Below are 26,160 nucleotides of genomic sequence, written 5' to 3'. Positions count from 1 at the left end.
GCCTGCAAGGCTCTAAAGCCACACCAAACACCCTCTGTCACCACGAGGGAGGGACGCCAGCCTCTGTCGCCTGCCTTGACTAAATCGGGAGAGTTGCACCCAGAAGGGCGTTCATATGGGCTTGAGGTCACACCGAGAGGAGGAGGGGAGGGGAGGGGTGTCCCGGGGGGGGGGGGACGGACAGAAGCAGGCAAGGAGAACCTGTCCCAAGGTGGACAGGTGACGAGGGCAAAGGGAGACAGACGCTCGCAGTGGCCGATCCTCTGTCCCCACCCAGGTCCCTGCACAGACCCTGGCCCCGGGGTGCTCCCGGCGGCTCACGCGGGTGGTCCCGGGGTCCCCGTCCCCCGCAGCCCGGCGCCCCGTCCCCCCGCTGCTCTCCGGCCTCCCGGGCCCGCTCGGCGTCGCTCGGCCGGCGCTGGGGGCGGGCACAGCCCCTCCCTCGGTGTCCCCTCCCCGTCCCTCCCCCTCCCCCGTGGCGAGGCGGCGGCGGCGGCGGCGGCGGCGGCAGCGGCGGTCGAGGCTGAGGCGGCGGCGGCGGCGGCGGGCGGGGCTCGGCTCGGGCTCCGCGGGCGGGCGGGCGGACATGGCGGCCAACATGTACCGGGTCGGAGGTAGGAAGGCCCGGCCCTTCCCCGGCCCCGTCGGGGCGCGGGCGGCGGGAGCGGGGGTCCGGGCAGCGCACGCTCACCGCCCGGGAGCCCGGGCCCAGGGCGCCGCGGGCGGGCGGGCAGGCGAGCGGGCGGGGAGCAGGGGGGGGGGGCTCCCCACCCCCACTCCCCTCCCCCACCGCCCCTGCCCGGCGTCGCAGGGCTCCAGGCCTCTGCTAGGGACACGCATCGGACACCCTCCTCCCTCCCCCCCCCTTTACGAGCGCCCCAAAGGGACAGGGCCCCTGCAAGCCCCCTTAGCCAGTGGCTTTTTCCTCGCGTGGCTTTTGGGCACTGGGGAGTGGAGGGGTGGGGTGGGGAGCTGGGGACAACCTCCTCCCCCCCCTCGCCCTCCCACCCCCGACCCTGCTTCTGCTTCTGCTTCCGTGTGGGCTGGGGGACGATGGTGGCACAGCTGGACAGGCCTGTTTGCAGAGCCAGGGCTCTGCACCTTCGCGGCTTCCCACCTCCCCCCAACCCCTTCGGGTTCTCGTTCAGCACCCCCCTTCCCCCAAGAGTGGGGCTGTATGTGTGTGTGTGGTGGGGGGGCAGGGATCCGCAGCCCCAGGTGGGGAGTTTGAGCTCAGCCCAGGACGTTGGCTCTGCTGTCTGTCTTCCCAGCCTTCTCCTGCAGAAGAGAGAAATAAGGTCAAACAAACTTTCCCTGCTCACGACGCCCTCCCTCCCTCCTTCCTGGTAAAATAATAATTCAGATAAGTGGCGTGTTTGTTGAGCGAGGCTGGCTCCTCTTCCCTCCCGCTCATTAGCTGAGCTCCTTCCTGATGGATGGTGCTAGGGAATGGCCTGGCTAAAATGAGGCCACTTAGCCGCGGAGAGCCTAGCCTGGAGGGAGCCGCTGAGGTAGACAGTGACTGTGCAGTCTAGTCCCCCAGGTAAACACACAGTAGGGAGTTTCCAGCCACGCTTGGGAAAATCTTGTAGGTTTAGTTGACAGCTTGCCGTGATTTCTTTATAAGGGCCTGAATGGAGTTGGATCAAATATGATACAAGGGTCAGAAAGATCCCAACACCGGCTCTCTGTCTCTCAGCAAGGAGCCCTGCCCTGTTCACCTTCCCAGGTAGAGAGCATGGAAAAGTTTGCTACCAGGCTTTCTCTCTCACCCACTCTGCCCGCCGGATTTTTTTATTTATTATTTTTTTTAAGTTGATGCTTGAAATGAAATTGGGCTGGTAAGCCTTTCTCTTTGCTCTCCATTTGTCTTAGGTCAACAGTTTTATGTAAGAAACATTCTCCAGGGCCGATTGGTTTGGAGGGAAAGGATGCAGCGGAAGCTGCCCTGGGAAGATGCGATAGTGAGCTCTGATGATAACACCATGATGAGGATGTCTGGCTATCATTGTTGTGGTGGTTTTGGTTTTGTTTTGTTTGGGACAGGGTGTCTACATAGCCCTAGCTGTCCTGGAACTAACTCTGTAGACCAGGCTGGCCTCACAGAAATCTGTCTGCCTCTGCCTCCCAAGTGCTAGGACTCAAGGCTTATGCTTTTTGTTTGTTGGTTTGTTTTGTTTTTTTTTGAGACAAAGTCTTGGTATGTAGCTGAGGCTGGCTCCTGCTTTGTAATCCTGTCTTTGTAGCCCCCCCCTTCCTCATTAACCAAGTCATGCTTTTTTTAAAATTAAATAATTAATTAAGGCCAGGTATTGTGGCACATGCTAGTAAATTCAGCCCGTAAGAGGTAGGGGCAGGAGGCTCAGGAGCTGAGGGCCAGTCTCAGTTACGTAGCTAGTTCTTGCCACCTTGGACTAATGGAAAGCAATTTCTTTCTTTCTTTCTTTTTTTTTTTTCCGGAGGTGAGGACCGAACCCAGGGCCTTGCGCTTGCTAGGCAAGCGCTCTACCACTAAGCTAAATCCCCAACCCTAGGAAAGCTATTCCTAAAAGCAAAAGTAAGAGAAACTTAAGCAGGGGGTGGTGCATGCCACCCGTCCCAACACTTAGGAGTATGAGGCAGGGGGATATTGAGTTATAAAATCGGTTTGGGCTACTTAAAAGTGGGAAGTCTATGAAAGTAACAGACGGGGTACAGCTTAGTGAGGCTGCATTACAGTGAGTGGATTACCTACTTACTAAGGTGAATTGCCTAATATAGAAAGTTGTATCAATAAGCTTGCACACTTTTTTGTTTGTTTTCGAGACAGGGTTGCTCTGTGTAGTCTTGGCTGTCCTGAAACTCGCTCTGTAGACCAGGCTGGCCTTGAACTCACAGAGATCCACCTGGCTCTGCCTTCTGAGCGCTGGGATTAAAGGCGTGCGCCACCATGCCTGGCCCTGTTGCACACTTTTAATCTCAGCCCTCTAATCCGAGGCAGAGGCAAGCAGGTCTCTGTGAGTTTGAGGCCAGCCTGGTTAACATGGCAGGTTCCGAGATATCCAGGGCTGTGTAATGTGACCTTGTCCAAAAGCAAGCAAACAAACAAACAAGCAAAAAACAGCAGCAAAAAAGGGAGCTGTCTAATATGAATTATTTGTTGAAAAATTCTGTAACTTTCTGATTGCAGATTATGTTTACTTTGAGAATTCCTCCAGCAACCCATACCTAATCAGAAGAATAGAAGAACTGAACAAGGTGAGCCGCGTCCTTGCGTCAGCTGTTGAAAAACAAGGTGCTTTCCACTGGGGGTTCTGGGTAAAGGGCCTAAGGCGTGATTTTTACTTTCAGTTCCAGACTAAGAATTAATACCCCCCCCACCCCCCAGAGACAGGGTTTCTCTGTGTAGCCCTAACTGTCCTAGAACTTGCTTTGTAGGCTGGCCTCGAACTCACAGAGTTCCGTCTGCCTCTGCCTCCTGAGTGCTGGGTTTAAAGGCATGGGCTGCCATGCTTGCCGTTCAGTTCTAGACTCTGAAAGTCTTTCACAGTCTACAGAGTTCTACAGGCTTCTGAGTGTTTACTTTTTATTCAAGAGTTTTTTTTTTTTTTTTTTTTTTTTGGTCTGATGTTGTTGAATAAAAGATTGCAGATCTCTTCAAATTGCTTTGAGTGTTGAAGATCAGGTCTGTTCTTTAAAGAACTCGCTTGGTTCCTTTTCATGTTTAGAACTGTAGTATGTATGTTGTTTGTTTCTTCGAGACAGGCTTTCACTGACTACAAAATCACAATCCTCCTGCCTCAGCTTCCCAAGTGCTGTGTTTTGCAATTGTTAATGAATTCATATTTTCCTCCCCTAGCTTTAGAAGGAAGAATCCTTCTGAACTAGGCATGGCGGTTTGCGCCTGTGGTCAGGCCCGTGGGAGCTCAAGGTCAGCTTGGGCTACAGAATGAGGCCTTGTCTCACCCACCCCGCCCCAAAATTGTAAAATGAGTGAGTCAATGTGATCCTAGCACTTGGGAGACGGACCCAGGAATATTCTATCTAGTTCAAGTCTGGCCTGGGTTTTATTGCTTAAGACTGTCTCGAGAAACAAAATGGGAGGCTGGGAAGATAGCTCAGGTGGTAAAGCGTTTGCCTGGGAAGCTTGAGGACCCGAGTTCAAACACCCAGGCCCCATGTTCAAAGATAGCAAGAAAAACCGGTTAATGACTCCTGCATACACACCTTGCCCTGGGGCTCACAAGTCAACCAGGCAACCTACTTGGGGAGTCCAGGCCAGTGGGAGATGGGTCTCAAAAACCGGAAGGAAGGGAAAACAAAATTTAAAAACACAATGGAAACGAAAACCAGTTGGGTGGGGAAAGGCAGAGCGGATCTCTGAGTTCGAGGCCAGCCTGGTCTACAGAGTGAGTTAAAGGTCAGCCAGGGCTACACAGAGAGACCCTGTCTTGAAAGAAAAAAAGAAGAAAAAAAATAATGAAAGAAAACAAGTTGAATTAAAGTACTTGGTGAATGGTAAGGACACGTATAAGCACATGACCGGGTGGTGGGGGTGGCGCACGCCTTTAATCCCAGCACTTGGGAGGCAGAGGCGGGCGGATCTCTGTGAGTTTGAGGCCAGCCTGGACTACAGAGCGAGTTCCAGGACAGCCACCAAAACTACACAGAGAAACCCTGTCTCGAAAAAACAAACAAAAACCCCATGACACAATTCAGAAAGGCATTAGTTCAACAATTGTTTATTTTTACCTATGTGCCAATCATTTATCCTAAGATGCTTAAAGTGTGTTATTGACTGAAACAAAAGACACACTAGTCTGGGAAAATGGTTTTTGAAAACAAGCACAACGTAGTATGAATAAATTTATATGTATGTGTGTGTTTTCCTGTAAAACGTTGTCATTTCATCTGAGTACAGACGAGGGAATGTAAAAAAGAGAAGTTTCTGCTGTTTTGGTTTTGGTTTCTGGTTTTGAGACAGGGTTGCATTAAGTCCAGGCTGGCTGTGAACTCCTGGCGCTCTCTCCCGAGGCCTGGGGTGAGAGATGTGCAGAAGAACACAAAATAAACATCGAACCATGTTTATCAAGAGATTTTAGTTTTGAATCTAAAAAAATTCGAGAGTTTTAAGGAGACCAGGCAAGGTCCTGGGTTCTTTCACCCTCCTAACTCAGAAGAGACAACTAATTGAACTCCAGATCACGTGTTTTACAGAGCGCTCTCCCGTGCGACATTTTACGTTTAGCACCTCTGTAATTTTACTTTTATATTGATGGCGGATATCTTCATCTCTAAAATACATGCTTTACATCACCCATGCTTTTTCAGTGTCTGAAAGTGCCAAATACAGCTCAGTTGGTGAGTGCTTGCCTAGCACACACACACACACACACACACACACACACACACACACACACACACACACACACACACGGCTCCTGGGTCCAGTGCCCAGCCCAGAAAAACCTGGGTGTGGTGGTGACCGATAGTCCCAGCCCTGAGGAGATAGAGGCTGGGGGATGGGAAAGTCTTTATCAGCCAACGGAGAGCTCAAGGCCAGCCCGAACAACAAATAAAAATGCCTCCTGCTTACTTTCTCCCCACGTCGTTTATCACCTTCAAATATTTAATTCAAGGCCGTGTTGCTCAGTGGTATGGCACTTGCTTTCCATTTCTGAGGCTTACCACCCCTGGCACTGCAAAACAGAAGAAAAAAAAAATCTTTTAAAGGACAAGAGAGGGTCAGTAAGATGGTTCTGTGGCTAAAAGGGCCCCCATGGTCAAAACAAAGATTGAGACTGCATACTTTATTTTTTGTGACCCAGTTTCGCTCTGTCATCCTGGCTGGCCTGGAACTTCCTGTGTAGACCAGGCTGGCCTCAAAAAGCACAGCAATCTGCCCGCCTCAAGTGTTAGTATTAAAGATGTGTGCCACCATGCCCCGCGTGAGGCAAGTCTTGCTGTGTTCCCCAGGTTGGTCTTGAACTTTCTTGGTGATTCATGCTGACCTCAAAGTTTCTATTTCACACATAGCTTACATTGGTCTTGAGCTCACTATGAGGCAGAGGTGGGCTTTGAACTCATCTCCTGCCTCTGCCTTCTGAATGCTAGAATCACAGATGGGTACTGTCTAGCTGGGGTGTTGAGCTATACCTATAGCCTTCCCTAGCTACCACCCATCACTACCCACTGAACCCAGGCCCTTGCGTATGCTAGACAGATGCCCTACCACTGAGCTGTATTGCTTTTTGAGAGATTCTCACAGTGTAGACCTGTTGACTTAGAACTTGCAATGTAGACCGAGCTGGACTCAAAACCTGGGGCAATCCTCCTGCCTCTGCGTATTGAATGCCGAGCTTGGAGCATTGGTGAGGTACTGAGTTACCCCATCTGCATATACAAGTTTTTGCACATAATTTCCAAAGATTCCCTAAAGTCATTTCATGGAGCCTCAATCAGGATCCCTCCTGCCGTTTGGGAACTATTGGCAATAGACATGGAAATTAGGAAACTTTCCCATTGATCTGCTGGACTCTCCATTTGGAGTCATTTGAACCCAGGGCCTCGAACATGCTGGGCCAGTGCTATCATCATTGGGCTGTGGGTTTTTTTTGTTGTTGTTGTTGTTTTGTTTTGTTGAGACAAAAGCCCAGGCTTGTCTTCAATTCTCATTGTCCTGTCTCCTTCTGATTCTAGGAGGGGCGTCCCACCAAGCTCAGTGTTAACATCTATAGCACACGCACCCCCACCCCAGTCCCTGCACTCTGCTTTACACACCAGACTAGCCACTCCTCAATGGAGCATTATTTAGACTAGCAAAGCTTCAGAGAAATGGTTTGTGTGTATGTTGTGGAAAGGAAGAGCGATGTTGTACTATAGTCCCGAGGATGGACAAAGCCTCCGCAGTCGTAAGGGAAGAACAATACTGCACTGTCCTGAGAGATCCCATAGTCAAGAGTGTGCGCGGCCCGGGAGAAGACTGTCGTTGCAGGGGATTCAACCCCAGGCTGTGCACATCCTAAGAATGCGCCCTGCCACTGAGCCACACCCCTTAGTCCTGAGGATGTTATCATTATTATTTATTTATTTTTGTTTTATGTGCATTGGTGTTTGACCTGCATGGATGTCTGTGTGAGGGTGTCAGAGTCCCCGGAACTGGAGTTATAGATAGGTGTGTGCTGCCCTGTGGGTGCTGGGAATTGAGTCATGGGCCCTTTAAGGGAAGAGCAGCCAATGCTCTTAACCATTGAGCCATCTCCAGACCCAAAGAGGTTTTTTTGTTTTGTCTTGTTTTTTATTTTTTTTTTGAGACAGGGTTTCTCTGTGTAGCCCCCCTTATCTGTCCTGGAACCCACTATATAGACTAGGCTGGCCTTAACTCACAGAAATTCTCCTGCCTCTGCCTCCTGAGTGCTGGGACTAAAGGTGTTCATCACCACACCCAGACTCACCCAGCTATTTTTACCTCCAAGTATGATGCCGTACATTATTAATTCTAGCACTAGGCAGGCTGAGGCAGGAGGATTGCCACTTCTTGTTTTTTTTGTTTTTTTTTTTTTTTTTCTTTTGAGACAGGGTTTCTCTGTGTAGCTTTGGAGCCTGTCCTGGAACTTGCTCTGTAGACCAGGCTGGTCTTGAATTCACAGAGATCCGCCTGCCTCTGCCCCTGCCTCCCAAGTGCTGGGATTGAAGGTGTGTGTGCCCCCCCCCCAAACCCCCTCAGATTGCCGGTTCTAAAACAGCCTTTGTTATGTAGTCAGATCTTGACTTTAAAAAAGCTGTGTGTGTGGCACACCCCTTTAATCCCAGCACTCAGGAGGCAGAGGCAGGCAGTCTCTGAGTTCAAGATCAGCCTGGTCTACAGAGTGAGTTCCAAGACAGCCAGGGCTGCACAGAGAAACCCTGTCTCAAAAAAGCCAAAAAAAAAAAAAAAAAAAAAAAAAAAAAAGTGAAAAGAAGAAATATTCTGAACTACATCTTTCTCCCTCAAGCAGGTTTAACTGAGAATTTAATCATCTTTGTAGAACTTGCTGTTAGGAGAGCTCACTAATGAGACAGAAATGAGACAGCGCATAGAGTCAGCCCTAGATTTTATTTACATGGAAATATCGGCCTGTTCATTTAGCAGATTGCTGGATCATTGCTTCTGGAGGATGAGTTTGATCACAACATTACGAAATATATTGGCATTTGGGAAGGAATTTAATATGATTTCAATTTGAAGGGGCAATATTTCCACAGTACCGTTTGTCACTAAAATATTGCTGCTGAACTGAAATGTTGCTGCTGAGCCTGGTAAAATTGACAAATTTATTATGGTATATGCTCTTGATATTTGAATATATCTTTAAGTCCAGATACATTCTGAAAGCGCGTGCCACGTGTGTTAGAAATCGGACATTATGGTAACATTTTATTGTAATCTATGTGTTTTTATGAAGAGCTTGCCAGTGAATGATTGACCTGCTTGAAAGCCTGCGGAATTTATAGATATTAGAACAGGAGCCTGGGCCTCGGCTGCAGTCAATTACAGCCGAACTCACTGTATTCTAGACTCTAGTCAGAAAGACTTCCGTGTTGGGAACTTTGGATATTTTCCCCTGTGGAGGTAAACTGAGAGTATTGACTGTGTGGAGCGTGTTTTTTGCAGTTCTGTCCTGCATACTGGCTCGCGCCCCCTGCAGAGAGTCATCGAAGAACTGGGACTGGGTGACGTCACACTTAACCTGTGCGGTCTGGGGATGGGTTTGAGCAATGTACGGCAATGACTACGTTCAGGGCCGTGAACCAATTCTTTGTGGCTTTTAAAATTGGAGGAATTTTATCAGGCTGGTATGGTTGTGAATGCCGGAGGGAGGTGAAGGCAAGAGGAGAGAGAGTTCAAGGCCAGCCTGGGTTACGGGAAACCCTGTCTCATAACAGCTACACACAAAGTTAGGGGAGCTCTTCCTCCCTTTCCTTCTCTCCGGGTTTCACAGTTGTTTGTTTTTCGAGACAGTGTCTTGCTGCGTAGCCCTGGCTGGTGCGGAACTCTGCGTTGGTCAGACAGGCCGCTAACTCTACCGTCTTCTGATTGGGCTTTTCAAGTGCTGGGGTTATAGGCATGAGCTGCCACACGCAGCTTTTAAGCGTGTTTTATCTTTGAGACTTCAGGTCCCATATGACTTTTGTTTTTCTTATTTCTTAGACTGCAAGTGGCAACGTGGAAGCAAAAGTAGTATGCTTTTATAGACGACGTGATATCTCCAACACGCTCATAATGCTTGCCGATAAGCATGCCAGTAAGTGAAACGGCTTTCTTTTGGATCAAAAAAATAAAAAAAACGTTTTGTGTTTTTCATGATGCGAGGAAAATGTTTTCTGTCACTATGGAGCTTTTTGTTTCTTTTTTTATGTTTTATTTACTTGTTTCTTAATTTTTATTTTGTGTGTATGGTGTTGGCCTGCATGCGTATGTCTGTGCAGCACAGGCATGCCTGGTGCCTTCAGAAGCAGAAGAAGGTGTAGGATCCCCTGGAGCTGAAATTAGAGGTGGTTGTGAGCTGCCATGTGGGTGCTGGGAATTGAATCCGGGTACTCTGGAAGAGCAGCCAATGTTTCTGACCTCGAAGCCAACTCTCTAGCCCTTCTGTTTTTTTAAAAAAAGAAAATTAGTGTGTGTGTGTGTGGTGTGTGTGTATGTGTGTGTAATTGTTTGTGTATATGTGTGTATGAGTGTATCTGTGTGATTGTGTGTGTGAGTGTATGTGTGTGATTGTGTGTGTGTATATGTGTGTGTGTGATTGTGTGATTGTGTGTATGTGTGTGTGTGTGTGTGTGTGTATGTGTGTGTATGCCATCTTGCCTGAATGGAAGACACCTCGCAAGAGTCAGCTTTGCCCTTTCACCTTCTTGTAGTTCTGTGGGTCATCAGGCTGCGTGGCCAGCACCTCTATCCCCTGAGCCATCTTGAGGGACCTCCCTTCTGAGTCTTTTAATTTCCCTTGCAGTTTAAATGGGAGTAGTTTTGGAGTAGTATTTGTTTCCTCTCTTTCTTCTCTCCATGTACGGACAGAGATATAATTTTATATATATATATATATATATATGAACATGGCTTATGTATTTATAATATTTGTGTGTGTGTGTGTGTGTGTGTTAGGGAGTGAACTGAAGACCTCATGCATGCTAGGGAAGTGCTCTAACCTCTGAGTTACATCCCAGTCCCAGATCACACTTCTTTAGATTATGTCATGTATACTTTTATTAAGTAATTAGCATAAATTGAAATACAATGTTTTGAAAGTTAGCTTTATCTAACCATCAGGTAGTATTTTTGTTATTGCTTATTATAGTTTCTTTGTGGGTACTGATTTGAGGAAATTTGTATTTCATTGTGGTGTTTCAATGGAGAAAACTTTCTAAAACAACTGGGTAGAATTTTATTTTTGTTTTTGAGCATCAACTTCATGTATACTCATGATCTTCTTGCCTCAGCCTCCTAAATGCTCCAGATATAGGTCTGTGTTACCATAGCCAGCTAATGTTTCCAGTTTTTTCCCAAGTATTTATTGTTACACATTTATAGTATTAGGTATAGAAGAAATTCAAATTTTGCTAGAAAAAGTACCAGGTCTTACTTAGATATGGAGAATTTCTATAGATGTATACTTAGTGTTTTTTTTTTGTTTGTTTGTTTGTTTTTGTAGCTTAAAATTGTGTGTCCATGCTCGTGTGTGTGCATGCCTGTGTGCATGCGTGCGTGGGTGTTGTGTGTGTGTGTGTGTGTGTGTGAACATATGAGGACCAAAGATTGACACTGGGATGTTGTCTCAGTTACTTTTCTCTGGCTGTGATAAAACATGACCAAGGCGACTTTTAAAAGCAGGTGTTTCATTGGGCTTACAGTTCCAGAGGGTCAGAGTCCATGATGGCGAGAGGTAACACAAAGGAGACAGCAAACATGGTAAGGTAGGGACAGAGAGCTCACATCCTGATCCACAAACATGAAGCAGAGAGCACGCTGGGAATGGCCAGACTCCTTTGAAACCCTAAAGCCAGCCCCTGGTGACGCACCTCTGCCCACAGGGCCACACCTCCTCATCCTTCCCAAACAGTTCCCCCAACCAGGGGCCAGGTATTCAAACATGGGCCATTCTCATTCAGGCCACAACCGGTGTCTTCCTAATTCATTCTTTGCTTTTTCAGGACTAATTTTCATGTATCCCAGGCTGGTTTTGAACTTATTACCTAAACGCGTCTGACCTGTAATTCTGATCCTCCTGCCTCCACCTCCCAAGTGCTGGGATCGTTAAGTGTGTGCCACCACACCTGGGAGCTTGTTTTCTCTCTGTCTGTCTCTGTGAGGCAGGGTTTCACACTGTGTGTACTGCAGGCTTGTAGCCCAGGCTGGCCTCAAACCCTTGGCAATCTTGACTCATCTTCCTCAGTCCTGATTTTACATGTGTGAGCCACTAAGTCTGGTTTGAGTTCTTTATAGATTCAAGATATTTCATCCCCCATCACATGTTTACTTGGCAAAGATTTTCTTCCATTATGCAGGCTGTCTGTTCATTCTGCTGGTTTCCTTTGCTGTGAAAAAGCTTTTTAATTTCATGCAATCCCATTAGTCAGTTCTTTAAAAAAAAAAATTTCTGCCTTAAGACAGCTCTGGCTGGCTTGGAACTCCCCATGTAGACCAGGCTGGACTCAAACTCATAGAGATCTGCATGTCTCTGCATTCAGAGGGCTGGGACTAAGGGTGTGTGCCTGCGTGCATTAGTCAATTTTTTTTTTTTTGTTTTGTTTTGTTGAGATATCAGAGAAATAGGAAAAGCCACAAGCTAACCTCACCTCATTGACACCTCAGTCTCCAAAGATACCTACTTCCTGAATACCTACACCTATTTGCCTTTCTGACTCAGCGATCTCACTTTCTCTCTCCACCCAGCTATATCACTTCTTCTTCCTGCCCAGCTCTGTCACTTCCTGTCTGTCTGTAAAGACCTTCAGACCTCCATGGTTAACTAGTGTTGGAATTTAAGGCGTGTGCCACCATGCCTGGCTCTGTTCCCAGTGTGGCCTTGAACTCACAGGGATCCAGACTGACACCTACCTCTGGAGTGATAGGATTAAAGGTGTGTGCTACCATTGCCTGACTTCTATGTTTAATATAGTGGCTGGCTTTTTCCCTCTGATCCTCAGATAAATTCTGTTGGGGGACACAGATAAAATATCATCACATGAGTGCTTTGCTGCATGTATGTCTGTGTACCACACATGTGCTCCTGGTACCTGTGGAGTTCAGAAAAGAGTGTCAGATCCACCTGAAGTGGAGTGATGGATAGTTGTGAGCCGCCATGTGGGTGCTTGGAATCGAACCCAGGTCCTCTACCAGAGCAACAAGTGCACTCTGAGCCAATTCTCTAGTCCCCTCCCCATCAATCATTCTCCATATTATTTCCTGAGCTCCTGAAGGACTTTTCGGCAACTCCTCGATTAGACCTCTATATTGAAGTGTGGCCTCTATTTTTCCCTTCAGGTGGCACCTTAAGGTCTTTGATCCAGTTTGAACTGGTTTTTGAGCAGGGTGAGAGGGCTCTGGTTTTGTTCTACATGCGGCTATCCGGTTTTTCCTTTGCAGAAGAAGCTGCTCTTTCACCCTGGCCAAACTTAGGGGATTGTGGCTGTGTGGGTTTGTTTCTGGTTTTCTCTCTATTTAAAAAATTAGTACCTTTTGTGTGTGAGGTTTTTGTCTCTGTACCACATGCATCCTGGTGCCTACCGAGGCCAAAAGAAGACATCGGATCCCCGTGACTGGAGTTACAGACAGTCGGGTGCCACCATGTAGGTGCTGAGAATTACACCCAGGTCCTCTAGGAGAGCAGCCGGTGAGTGCTCTACACTGGTCTGTCTTCTCCGCTCTGGCTTCACTGTTCTAGTGCTCTGGTTTGTGTTTTGTGCCAGCACATGCTGTTTTGTTACTGCGGCTCTGGTGGACTCTGAGGTCAGGTGTTTTGATCTCCAGCCTTGCTCTTTTTTCTAAGGATTGCTTTGGTTATTCAAGGTCTTTGTGTTTTCATAAGAACTTTAGGATTGTTTTTTCTTGGGTGTGTTTAGCTTCTTTAGCTTGGCTTTTTCCTTCTAGTGCTCTCTATAGGGCTGGATTTGTAGATAGGTATTGTTTAAATCTGGTTTTATCATGGAATATTTTGTTTACTCCATCTGTGGTGATTGAGAGTTTTGCTGGGTATAATAGTCTGGGTTGGCATCCGTGGTCTCTTAGTGTCTGCTTAACTTTTGTCCAGGACCTTCTAGCTTTCATAGTCTCTATTGAGAAGTCTGGTGTTATTCTAATGAGTCTGCCTTTATATGTTTCTTGGCCTTTTTCCTTTGCGGCTCTTAATATTTCTTCTTTGTTCTGTATAGGATTATTTTTGTTTTTGTTTTCTGTGAGGGGGGTGTCATTGTGATTTTTTTGTTTGTTTATTTTGTTTTGTAGAGAGAGGATTTCTCTTTGTAGCCTTGGCTGTTCTGGAACTGCTCTGTAGGCCAAGCCTGCCTCAAACTCACAGAGATACTCTGCCTCTGCCTCCCGAGTGCTGGGATTAAAGGCGTGTACCACCACTGCCTGGCTGAGGATGGTCTTTCAGTGTGGACCTCACCATTTGCAAATGTGGGTCATCTGACTTTTTTTTTTTCCACTCTTGTGCCCTGTTTAGTTCTTACTCTGCTAGAGAACACAAGCACTGTTCTGGAAAAGCGCGGCGACAGTGGACACTTCTGACCTTGGATCGAGTGTTGTGGCCTCTTCTCTGTGTGCTGTGGTGTTGGCTGTGAGTCTGTTCCCCCTTACCTTTGTTGTGTTGTGGTAGTATCTTTCTGTTCCAGATTCCTTCAGGCTTTTCATTGTGAGACGAAGTGGGGCTTTGTCGAAAAGGCTTTTTCTGTGTATGCAGAGGTGGTGGTTTAATTTTTGTCCTGGATTTGATTTATTTGCTGTGTTTCATTTATTGATTTCTGTTTGGTGAAAGGGGAATTCTTGGAATGAAACTGACTGAATCGTGGTGTGTGATCTCTTTAATATTTTGCTCAATTTGGTTGGAAGGCATTTTAATTCATTCATCCGCACTGGCGGGGACCTCACACAGGACCTCGCTTGCTCTGATTTCCCAGTGGTTTGCTATTTTATTGAGAACATCTACATTCATTCAGGGAACTGGCCGATAGCCTTTTCATTTTCTTTTTTTCTTGTGTCTTACTTCGTTTCAGTATGAGTAACCTTGCTTTGTGGAATGAGAGTTGTGTTTTTTCCGCTCTGCTTTTAGGAACAGTGTGGGGACAGGTGTTCTTTCTCTTCCTCCTTGTCATTTCTCCTAACTCTTTGGTGGTGGTTTGGATAGGTAGGGTCCCCGTAGACCCGTGTGTTTGAATGCTTGGGCCATAGGGAGCGGCACTGTTAGGAAGTGTGGCCATGTTGGAGGAAGCGAGTCACTGTGAGCTCTACGGTCTCATATATGCTCAAGCCACACCCAGTGTGGCAGTCCACTTCCTGCTGCCTGTGGATCACCATGTAGAACTCTCAGCTCCTTCTCCAGCACCATGTCTGCCTGCATGCTGCTGTTTCCCGCCTTGATGGGAATGGACTAAACCTCTGAACTGTAAGCCAGCCCCCAACTAAATGTTTTCTTTTATAAGAGTTGCTGTGGTCATGGTGACTCTTTACTCCAATAGAAACCCTAACTAACATAGACACTCTTCGTTGCCTTTTTGTTGGGGCGCGGGGGTGGGGGGTTGGGTGGTGGTGGTACAGGGTACCACCTCTTGTCTCTGTAGCCAAGGATGACTACAAACTTCTGATCCTCCTACTCGTATCTTCCAGTGATGGCATTAGAGGCCTGTGAGGCTTCTCCTGGTTTATTGTGAGAATCCAGCCCAGGCTCTAAGCTTCCTAGGTAAATGCTCTACCATCTCTGGCCACCTTTTGCTGAAGATTGAGCCCAGTACTTCTTACCTTCTAGGCAAGCTATACCATCTGGCTATACCCCCAGCCCCTAATTGTCCTTTCACGCACCCCCCAGCCCCACTGCTCCCCGCCCCCACCCCCAGCCCGCCCCCTCCCCACCCAGAGCTTTGGGACTTTGGGACTTCACTCTCCGGGTCCGCTAGAATTCCGAGTGACTGTCTGCTTCTGCACTTGCTTTCCTTTGTTCAGAGAGCAGAGCATTGCTACTCGAGTCTCTTTGTTTGTTGCGGCTGCGGCGTTCTGCAATATGCTCTGCAGCCCTAGCCCTCCCGTAGGAGGAGCCTCTGTCAGACAACCTTATGCCGACTTGAGGCTTGGGAGACCTGTGCGTGTGTTTCCCTTGCTGGGAGGACTGCAAGTCTGTTGTCGCCACCGGAGCCTCCAGGCTTGGCTCGTGACTGCGGCTTCTGGTTCCCTTCCCTCCGAGCAGCTGGGGTTGGAGTCGTGTATTTTCCCCTGTTTGTCGCCGTCACTTGGTTCCTCTGCCGTTCAGCTGCCCTGTCACCTATTTACTTGTTGATTTTGAGACAGGGTTTCACCGCGTAGACTTTACAGAGATCAGCCTGCCTCTCTGTCTCCTAAACGCTGAGATTACAGGCTTGCGCTGCCCTGCCTGGCTCCGTATCTACTCTTTAAGACTTGTATTTCCCAGACTGGAGAGATAGATGGTCAAAAGTCAAGAGTGTTGCTGCTCTCGCAGAGGACCCAGGTTATATTCCCAGGACCCACATGGCAGCTCACAACCATCTGTAACTCCAGTGCAGGGGATCTGATGCCATCTTCTGGCTCCATGGGCGCCAGGTGCACATGGTGCGTAGACATACATTCAGGCCAAGTGCTCATGCGCATAGAATGTGTACATTGATAAAAGCTTAGGAAAGACTCTCTTTCTATTCATGTTTTCTTCCCACGACTTCTTGTGACAGCATTGCCTTTATTTCTGCATTGTGTTGCACTTTGCTGAATTATGTCCTTTCTAAATTTTTTTCCCCCATAAAATGTGTTGAGGTTAAATGTTCTCTGTCTTTGCATTCCCTAAAACGTCTCTGTCATCATCTATGTTCTTGGTTTGGGTCTTTAAAGAGTTTTGGGTTCAGAATATTTTTCTCATAGAACTTCGAAGAAATTTGCTTTTTCTAGGGTATCCATTGTTAAGTATGGTGTCAGACAGATCCCACCCCTACCCCACCCCACCCCTGTTTGGAGTCAGAGTCTCTCTATGGTAGCCCTGGCTATCCTGGAACTCTCTTTGTAGACCAGGCTAGACTCACAGAAAACTGTCTGCCTCTGTCTCCTGAGTGCCAGGATCAAAGGTCTGGCTAGCTCAGTAGATTACTATTCTATTGTTTTTGTTTTTCCTTTTCCAGTGGTTTGTCCTTTAGCAGGGTTTCTCTGTGTAGCTTTGCGCCTTTCCTGGAACTCGCTTTGTAGAACAGGCTGGCCTCGAACTCACAGAGATCTGCCTGCCTCTGTCTCCTGAGTGCTGAGACTAAAGGCGTGTGCCACCACCACCCGGCTGACATTCTGAAAATTCACCAGAATGTCTCTGAGTGAAATTTACCAGAATGTCTCTGTGTGAGTTTAGTCAGTAAACTACTGTGTATCTTTGGTGATATTTCCATTTATCTCTAGAGATTTCTTCTAAGATGCCTATTTAGAGAGATCTATTCTGTGCTGTCTAGTCCATTTGTTAGCTTTTTTTGGTATTGTTTGTTTGGAGACAGGGTTTCACTATATAACCAAGGCTGACTGTCAACTCATGTAGCCCAGGCTGGCCTCTAACTCAGCTACTGAGAACTGGGGGAAAGTGTGCCACTGCACCTGGCTCTTCAAGTTGACAAAAGCCTGTCGTGGTGCGCCCCGGGCTCTCCTTTCAGTCCGTTCTAAGGCCCTGTCAGGTGTCATGGTGTCTGTCTGGAGTCCAGGCTCTTGGGAGGTGGAGGCAGGAGGATTAAGGAGTTCAGGATGGCCTGGGGTACATAAGACACTGTCTCAAAAAAATAAAAATCGGAGGCCCACCCCGTCTCGTGTCCTTGGTGACACTTCTCAGTTCTCTCCAGACTGCTTTCCATGCTTGAGTGGAACTGGCATAAAATCTATTTTCTGTCAGAACATTAAAGTAATAAACTTGCATCTCTAAGGTTATTTTCCTCTTGCTGTTTCATAATGTTTTTATTTTTGAGAATGACATTTTATAATTAGCAGTTACAGCGAGTTTGTGTCTCATTAGCCAGATTATTATCAACTGTAAATATTACAAAGTTTTATTAGTTGACAAGTTAATTATGTTTTATGGTATACGTTTTCTTATTGATCTGTTCTTTCGAATGTTAATGGTTTCTATTTTTCTAAACAGCAAGTCCTGTGTTCCTACTTTAAAATTTATGTCACGTTACTTATTGATCACCAGACGAGGCGTTCTAGTAATTGGGTAATTCCCAAGCTTTTTTTTTTTTCTCCCAAGGCTTTGTGCTGGTTTTACTTTTATAATTATGTGACATGATTTATGGGTTGGAAAAGTACTCACATTTTAGATTTCCATGAGCAGTTGAATGAAAGCCATTTTTATAATTAGTGTAGCTAGTCTCAACTTTTCCACAGATGATCTTTTCTGTTTCGTTCTCTTTTATGAGATGAGGTCTCGGTATGTCATCTGGAGCTCACTGTGTAGACCAGGCTGGCCTCACATGAAGAACACTCCTCTTGCCTCTGCCTCCCTGTCTTGGGGTTGCGGTGTGACACCTGGTTCTCTTTGTCAAAGGGAAGTCTTCTGAGGCCTGCGGATGCAGCCTAGTTGGAAAGTGCTTGTCTAGCCTGCATGTAGCCTTGGCTTTGATCCTGGGCACCTCATAAACCACTCCTGTGGATGCGTGCCTGTCATCCGGCACCAGGTTTTGAGAGAAGAGGATAAGAAGTTCAAGGTCATCCTCAGCCACTTAGCAAGTTTGAAGTCGGTCTGGGCTACAGGAGACCCTGTCTCAACAAACAAACAAAAAAGAAAACAACAACAACAAAGAAAATATTTTTATTGAAGTGTATAGTTGTCTTAGCCACTGTTCTATCTCTGTGAAGAGAGACCATGACCAAGATGACTCTTATAAAGGAAGGCATGGAATTGGGACTGGCTTACAGTTCAGAGCTTTAGTCCATTGTCATCACGGCAGAGGGCATGGCAGCAGGCAGATGTGGTGCTGGAGAAGCCGCTGAGAGCTGCATCCTGGTGGGGGGGGGGGAGAGGAGGGGAAGAAGGAGAGAAGGAACCTGGCCTCGGCATGGCTTTGTTGAAACTTGAAAATCCACCTCCAGTGACACAGTTCCTCCAACAAGGTCACACTTTCTAATCCTTCCAAACAGTTCTAATCCCTGGTGACTAAGCATTCAAGTCTATGAGCCTATAGGGGCTGTTCTCTTTTTTTTTTTTTTGAGACAGGGTTTCTCTGTGTAGCTTTGGAGCCTGTCCTGGAACTCACTCTGTGGACCAGGCTGGCCTCGAACTCACAGAGATCCGCCTGCCCCAGGGGCCATTCTTACCCAAACTACCACACAATATTTTTTTCAGTAAATTCTTTTTTTTTATTTTTTTTATTTTATTAATAGAATCTTGCTTCGTTCTGGGCTGTCTTTGAACTTGCAACTCACAATCCTGTCTTTGTCTAGTGCCGGGATTACAAATGTGTGTCATTACACTTGACTGCTTTGGTAAATTCTTTATATTTCTACTGCTACTTAAAGCATTTCGTTTTGTGTTTTGTCCTTCTGAGAAAGAGTTGGGGCTGGGACCCAGGGCCTGTGTGTATGGTGTGCATATCAAGGCCTGAGAACTTTTTTGAATCTTGGTCTTGGCCTTCTACTTGGAAGCAGGATTGCTATTGATTTCCATCGTATTTAGCAGACTCACTGGCCTGCGAGCTTCCCTGGAGTCTCCTGGGTACATTTCCCTGTACAGACTCTGCACATCTGGGCTTTTTGACATGGGTCCTGGGGATTCAAATGAGGTTTTCATACAGTGAAACAAGTGCTTTTACCCACGGAGCGTCTTCCTAACCCTTAACTGATTTCTTACCTTTTCAAAGGGCTCGCCAGTGAATTCTGCTTTCCCTCCCCATGTTGGGATTAAATCAAGTTCTCCAAAAATCATAAGACATGGAAAACGGCAGCTTTTGTATCTGTTAGAGTCAGTGAGGGAAATGTAGCAGTCTGGATTGGATTTCTTAACTGGAAATCAACCAACTTAGAGCCTACTTAGGGTCTTGGGGAACTCAAGTAACCCGGGGAACTGACCTCCTGGGTTCTCGGTCCCTCTGGACTCTCTTTGGATCTGTGCTGACAGGAAGCTGACAATGCCCGCGCCTCTTTTGGTCTGTAGGCACACAGCACGGCATAGCTCTCCCAATTTGGATCGCTGGAGACGACAGTATAGATCCCCTAGAACATGTCCCCACACATTCTGTGTAGAGGTCGGAGGACAACATGTAAGAGTCCATCCTCTTCTTCACCCTGTGGGTAATGGGGTCCATCCTCTTCTTCACTCTGTGGGTAATGGGGGTCCAGCTCAGGTCACTGGGCCTGGCTCTAGGGGCATTACCCACTGAACCATCCCACTGACCTTGAACTTCTGATCCTCCTGCTCCCAGCTTCACACCACTGGCTTACAGACTTTGTGCACGCTAGGCAGGCAGTTTGCATTTGAGCTACATCTCCACTTTCTAGGGCAGCTTGAGATAGGGTCTCACTATGTAGGTTGCCCGGCCTACTTCTGCTTCCCAAGTGCTGTGATTAAAGCTGAATACCATGATGCCTGGTCATAGGGCAGTTCTCTCTCTCTTGTTTGAGACACAGTCTCTCTACGTAGCTCTGGCTGTCCTGGAACTCTCTATGTAGACCAGGCTGGCCTCAAACTCACAGGCCTCTGCTTCTGCTGAGTAGTAGGATTAAAGGTTCATAGGGCAACTCTTTCTGTTGTTTGTTTTTTGTTTTTCGAGATAGGTTTCTCTGTGTAATCCTGACTGTCCTGGATATAGTTCTGTAGACCAGGCTGGCCCCTAGTTCACAGAGATCCACCTGCCTCTGCCTCCCAAGTGCTGTGATTAAAGGTGTGAGCCACCACCGCCTAGCTCATTGGGCAAATCTTTTTTTTTTTTTAAGATTTATTTATTTATTATGTATACAGAAGAGGGTGCCAGATCTTATTATAGATGGTTGTGAGCCACCATATGGGTGCTGGGAATTGAACTCAGGACCTCTGGAAGAGCAGTCGGTGCTCTTAACCACTGAGCCATCTCTCCAGCCCTGGGCAACTCTTAATAGTTTATTTTTCTTTTAATTTTTTGGTGGCTGAGCAGTTCATTGTAGGAATATAATGGCTTGTCCATTCATCTGTAGATGGACATTGCTTTTTCTCTTGGGTTGAAGTAAAAGAGCTTATTACATGATACAGTATTTTTACCTTGAAATCCTTTGTGTGTGTTTGAGGAGGGAATGTGTGTGCATGCATGTGACCAGAGGGCGACTTTGTGGAGTTCTTCTCTCCATCCACACCTTTATTTACATGGCTTCTGGCGATTCAACCCCGAGTACCAGGCTGGTAGAGCGAGCACCTTTACCCGCTAAACCAACTCAATGGCGGTTGTTGTTTGTTTTTGAGCTTGGGTTTCACTCTGTAGCCCATGCTGGCCTCAGACTCACGATCCTCCTGCCTCAGGCTTCTGAGTGCTGGTATTTCAGATGTGTGCCATCCAGGTATTTTTTTCACGTTTGAAAGACACTGCCAGCTGTTTGTGGGAGTGATTTATCGCCGTACACTGACTCCCACTGGCCGTGGAGACAAGCAGTTCTAGCTCCTTCACAACTTGGCCAGCATTTAGTACGGCCAGGCTACAGTGTGAGGTATTTAAAAGGTCTGCTTTGAGAGGCAGGGATTCTGGTCTGGAGAGATGGCTCAGCAGTTAAGAGTACTTGCTGTTCTAGCAGAGGACCCAGGTTCGGTTCCCAGCACCCACACGGTGGCTCACAACCACCTGTAACTCCAGTTCCAGGCGATGAGATGCTCTCTTTCGGTCTCTGAGCATACCAGGCATGCATGTGGTATGCACGTATACATACAGGCAACCACTCATACGCATTGTGAGAAAGAGATGCAAACTCTGTATGTTGCCTAAGCTGGCCTCGAACCCCTGAGTTGAGGCAATCCTCCCTTGTAGCTGAGGAGAGCTGTGTCCCGTGGCCGTGGGCAGTGCTGGATTCCTGTAAGTCATTTGAACCTCGGTTCTGGGATGTGGCTATTTTAGTTGTTTGGTTGCTGCTTTGGAAGCAGGTACAGAGCTGTGTTCGTCTAGGGCTTCCTTCCCTTCCTGTGTTTTCTGCCCAGCGCGCTGTGCATCGTGTCTGTTTCCAGTGTTGAGCTGGGGAACAGGTGGTGGCCACAGCCCTGTGTGAGTTCAGGCATAGTTCTTCCTCTTCTTCCAACGGTTGCTGACCTGGCTTCTGGTATTTCCTGACATGTGTGCTCCTGGAGGACCTTCTGTAGGCCTCCAGGGTTCCTCCTTTCTGGAGCGGTTTCTGAGTTGTTTCCCTCTTTTGGGGGCATACTGTCTGTACCAGGTCCTGCCTCTCTTCCCTCTTTGTTGTCTTTAATTTTTTATTTTATATTGTGGGTGTTTTGCCTGCACATATGTTTTTACAACATGTGCATGCAATGGAGACCAGAAGGGGGTGTAGGATCCTTTGGGTCTGGAGTTGCAGATGGTTGTGAGTTGAGTGTGGGTACTGGGACTGGAACCAGGTCCTCTGGAAGAGCAGCCAGTGCTCTTAACCTCCAGTCATCTCCCCGACACCCCTCCCCCGTTTCTGTAAGACACTGAACATGGCGAGCGTCAGGTTTACCTCGTTCATTTCCTGTGTCCCAGGGGTTGCCCTCCATTTTTTGCCATTCCATGTCCAGTGGCCCAGTGTTGAGAGAAGTGATGTGTTATGTCTGTTGTGTTCATTCATTCATTATTTTGTTTCTAAGAGTCAGCTGGTCTCTGTTACTTCCATTTGTCTGGAAGCAGAAGCAGTTGCATTTTAAAAATTTAAATTGATGTATGAAATGCAGTGGATGGGTAAAGTGTGTTGTAACTCAGTGGATTTTCACAGGTGTGCGTGTTATATTACAACCATTCATAGCACGCTAGAGACTTCCTTTCTCCCTCCCTCCCTCTCCCTCCCCCTCTCCCTCTCTCTTTCTTTTACAGGACCTTTGTATGTAGTCTCGGTTGTCCTGGAACCCACTTTGTAAAGTAGGCTGGCCTCAAACTCATGGAGATCCTCCTGCCTCTGCTTCCCAGAATGCTGGGGATATAGGTGTGCACCACCATGCTCTGCAGGCTTTTGAATCTTCATCCTTAAGGTAGCACCAAGTAGGCCAGACCGTGCTGCTGCAGCAGGTTGTGTGAAGGCTAAGCAAGGTGCTGGCTGCCCTCAGCTTCCGTGGTGGGATGGAGGTTGTGTAAATGAGGTGACTGAGACGGGGCAGTAAACACAGGGCTTTGTCAGCCCAGATAGGACCCAGGAAGGTCTGTCTCCTCTCAGGAAGGGCAGGGGTCTGCTTCCTTCCCCTTTCCTTCCAGGTGGCCTTGCACACAGGGACACAGAGGGAAACCTCTGCTACTCTTCAAGCTGTTCTAGCATTTTCCATCTTGCTTCCGGGGCTCCCCTCTGGGTGTTCTAGCCCCTGCTGCTCCAGAAAATATGTTCCAAGCTCTTGCCTGGAACCCAGAGTGATAGCCACAGGCAGGTAAACTTTCCTGTATGATGTTTTTGAGGGAAGGTAGAAGGGAGGCCATGGTTTCCATGGAAACACATGGCATGGTTGATGCTCATATTTATAACCACTCAAGTTTAGTTTTTATCTGAATGGTGACTGGCAACTCTGAAGAGCTTTTTATCAAAACAGGAATTTTTTTTTTTTAAATTTAAATTGTGTTGTTTATGGAGAATTTCACACACAGTTATACTATTTACATCATTTTCACCCCTCCCTCTTTCCCAGATCCCTCTCAAATCCATGACCTTAAACACACACACACACACACACACACACACACACACCCTCCTGAGTCCAATTTGTGTTGCCCATATGTACACGTGTTTAGGGCTGACTTCTTAGGATTGGGAAAAACTACCAGGGGGTTTTCCTTGGAAAGAACTGTTTCTCCTGCAGCAGCCGTTGATTTCCTGTAGCTCTTCATCTAGGGATGGGGCTTTCTTAAAACACATGCCTTTAATCCCAGCGTTTGGGAGGCAGAGGCAGGAGGAGCTCTGTGAGTTCGAGACCAGCCTGGTCTACAGAGTGACAGGACAGCCAGGGCTACACAGAGAGACCCTGTCTCAACAAACAAAACAACAGCAACAAAAATTTCCCCATGCACAGTGTGCTGTAGACTGGTGTGGGCTCGTGCAGGCCGCCATATCGTCGAGAGGTCACGGGTGCAGCATCCCTGTCCCTGGAAGACGCTGTCTGCAGCAGCCGTCCAGGTCTTCCAGCACTTAGTTCCTTCTCCTTCTTCTGCAGTGTCCCCCGAGCTGTAGGTGTAGGGACTGGGTTGTCACTCATTGGGTCGTGGATCTCTGTCACAGCCTCTGCCTTCTGTGAAGTGAAACACTGCTGAGGGATGAGAGATGCACGTATGGGTGGGCATCAGCAGAAGTGTTTAGGATATAGTCGGGAGCTGTATTATCCCAGGAAAATGGCTGTAGGGAGTTCTCCTCTAGCGTCCGTGCCCTCTCCAGCCATGGGTTCTTGGCTACGTTTACTGTACCAGGCATGAGTTTTCTCATTCTGAGAGGCCCCAAGTCCACCTAGACAGCTGTTGGCTACTCTTGGGCTATCTGATGAGGCCAGTCGTTGCTGTGGCTTGAGAGCTTTCCAGCGGAGGATGGCCATTAGCTGCTTTTCTCCGTTGGCACTTCGGATAGCATCTTCCAGAACTGTGGGAGCTAGCCCTCGGGGAGGAGGCTTCCAGGTCATAGCAGCGAGATTCCTCCAGGTCCTGTGAGCAGAGTGTGTGGTGTCTTCAGCCACAAGACCTGGGAGGCAATCAAGGGCAGCAGCGATAGCCTGTATTGTTTTTTGGGGGGGTCTCTTGGACTCCCCTGATTAACAAAGTGAGGTATTCCTTTTCTGTCACTGGGATTTTGGTTTGTCTATGGCTCCTGGGAGAGTATTATCACTCTGTGATAATGAAACTATATATGTGTGTCTGCACGCGTGTGCGCGTGCTCGCGCTCACACACTCACACACACACACAGTGTAGATATTACTAAGTAAGCTTATGAAAGAATAGGTTTTTTTAAAGCTTCCTAGTGTCCTTTATTCCGCCTCCTCTCTCCTTCTGTATTACCCTTCTGTCTCCCTCGGTTAAGGACCCCCCTTCCCATTCTAAGCTCTTTTTTTTTAAAATATTTATTTATTTGTGTGTGTGTGCCATGGTTCGTGTATGGCGGTCAGGACAACTTTGTGGAGTCGAGTACCGGAAATTGAAGTTCTGACAACCCCGGAATTCACTATGGCTTGTCTTGAACTCACAGAAATCTTTCCTGCCCCTGCCTCTAGAGGGGTGGGATTACAGGCACATGGAACCACGCTGTGGTGGTGGTTGGACAGGTATGGCCCGTATAGACCCGTGTGTTTGAGTGCCCGGCCCACAGGGAGTGGCACTGTGAGGAGGTGTGGCCTTGTTGGAGGAGGTGTGTCACCGTGGGGGCGGGCTTGGAGGTCTCATTTTGCTCAAGCCACGCCCAGTGTGTAGACAGTTCTCTGACTGCTGCTGCCTATGGATCCAGATGGAGAAGTCTCAGCCTCCTCTCCAGCGCCATGTCTTCCTGTACGCTGCCATGCTCCTGCCGTGGCAATGGACTAAACCTCCTAAACTGTAAGCCAGCCCCAGTTAAATGTTTTCCTTTATAGGGATTGCCATGGTGTCTCTTCACGGCACTAGAACACTGACTAAGACCCACGCCTAGACTTTTTTCTCGGTTTTGTTCTGGGAAGAAAGGTTCAGCTGTGCTCAGGGAAGACAGTGTTGGTAGTGCATTCAGGACTAGGATGCACTGGGAGGACAGTGCTGGTAGTGAGCTGGTCGGAGGAGGAGATGGTGCTGGTTAGCTTCCGTCATCCTGACACAACCTAGAGTCGTCTGAGACGAGGGAGCCATGATTGAGAAAAGGCTTTGGTAAATTGGCCTATGTGGCATTTTCTTGATTAATGATTGATGACAGAGGGCCCAGCCCTCTGTGGGCAGTACCACCCCTGGGCTGGTGGTCCTGGGTAGTGTAAGAAAGCAGAGCCGGGCGGTGGTGGCGCACACTTTTAATCCCAGCACTCGGGAGGTAGAGGCAGGCGGATCTTTGTGAGTTCGAGGCCAGCCCTGGTCTACAGAGTGAGTTCCAGGACAGTCAGGGCTACACAGAGAAACTCTGTCTTGAAAAAAAAAAAAAAAAAAAGAAAAGAAAAGAAAGAAAACAGCAAGCCATGGAGAACAAGCCAGTAAGCAGCACCCCTCCATGGCCTCTGCTTCAGTTCTTGCCTGGAGGTTTCTGCCCTGTTTGAGTTCCTGTCCTGACTTCCCGTAGTGACGTGGTCTGACCTAAGCCTTGTCAATTGAAGTATGATCTTTTCCTCTCACAGCTGCTTTTTGGCCATGGTGTTCTATCACAGCAGTAGAAACCCCAGCGAAGACGCTTCTGGTTCTTTTATTTTGTTTCTTAAGTTTCACAGTTTATAGCAAATGGAAAGTTGCAGGGTGGCCTGCTAAGGCTACAAAATTCCAGATGGACTTTGATTTATTATAAGATTGGGTAGCCTCTGCCAGATGCAGTGTTCTTTGAATAAATGTAAAGCAGAAATAGCTTAAATTTTTGATGGGATCCTAGCTGGCTGTGGAACAACTGATGAGTCATTGTAGCTCACTGTGTGGAAGGGAACATTTTGGAGACAGACTTCTGGAAGCTGGAAAATCAAACATAGCCATGCTCCAGCCGAGGGGTTTCTTCTCATGGTTGACTTCCTGTGCATCGGTCGGTCATTCCCCTCTCCTCGGTGACATCTGTGAGGTCAGAGAAATGTTCAAAGTGACACTCAGCTTGCCAGTTCTCCCATGCGTGTGCCACGAGTTCTGCGTAGACTGGATGGCAT

At 47.7% G+C, this 26,160-nt stretch overlaps 1 protein-coding gene across 1 annotated transcript in view; it reads left to right on the top strand.

The window, feature by feature from the left end:
* The first annotated feature begins 541 nt into the window (after window positions 1-541).
* Window positions 542-26,160, top strand: part of Mta3 (metastasis associated 1 family member 3) — a 130,225-nt gene continuing 104,606 nt past the window's right edge. The window contains 3 exon segments of the mRNA XM_037197982.1: window positions 542-614; window positions 3,170-3,237; window positions 9,170-9,263. Of these exon segments, the coding sequence (XP_037053877.1) occupies window positions 587-614; window positions 3,170-3,237; window positions 9,170-9,263 (190 nt within the window). The 5' untranslated portion in view covers window positions 542-586.

Source organism: Peromyscus leucopus, chromosome 22 (assembly GCF_004664715.2).
Source record: "Peromyscus leucopus breed LL Stock chromosome 22, UCI_PerLeu_2.1, whole genome shotgun sequence".
Taxonomy (NCBI): Eukaryota; Metazoa; Chordata; class Mammalia; order Rodentia; family Cricetidae; genus Peromyscus; species Peromyscus leucopus.
The sequence above is the reverse complement of the archived record's forward strand: the minus strand, read 5'-3'. Positions and strand labels throughout refer to the sequence as shown.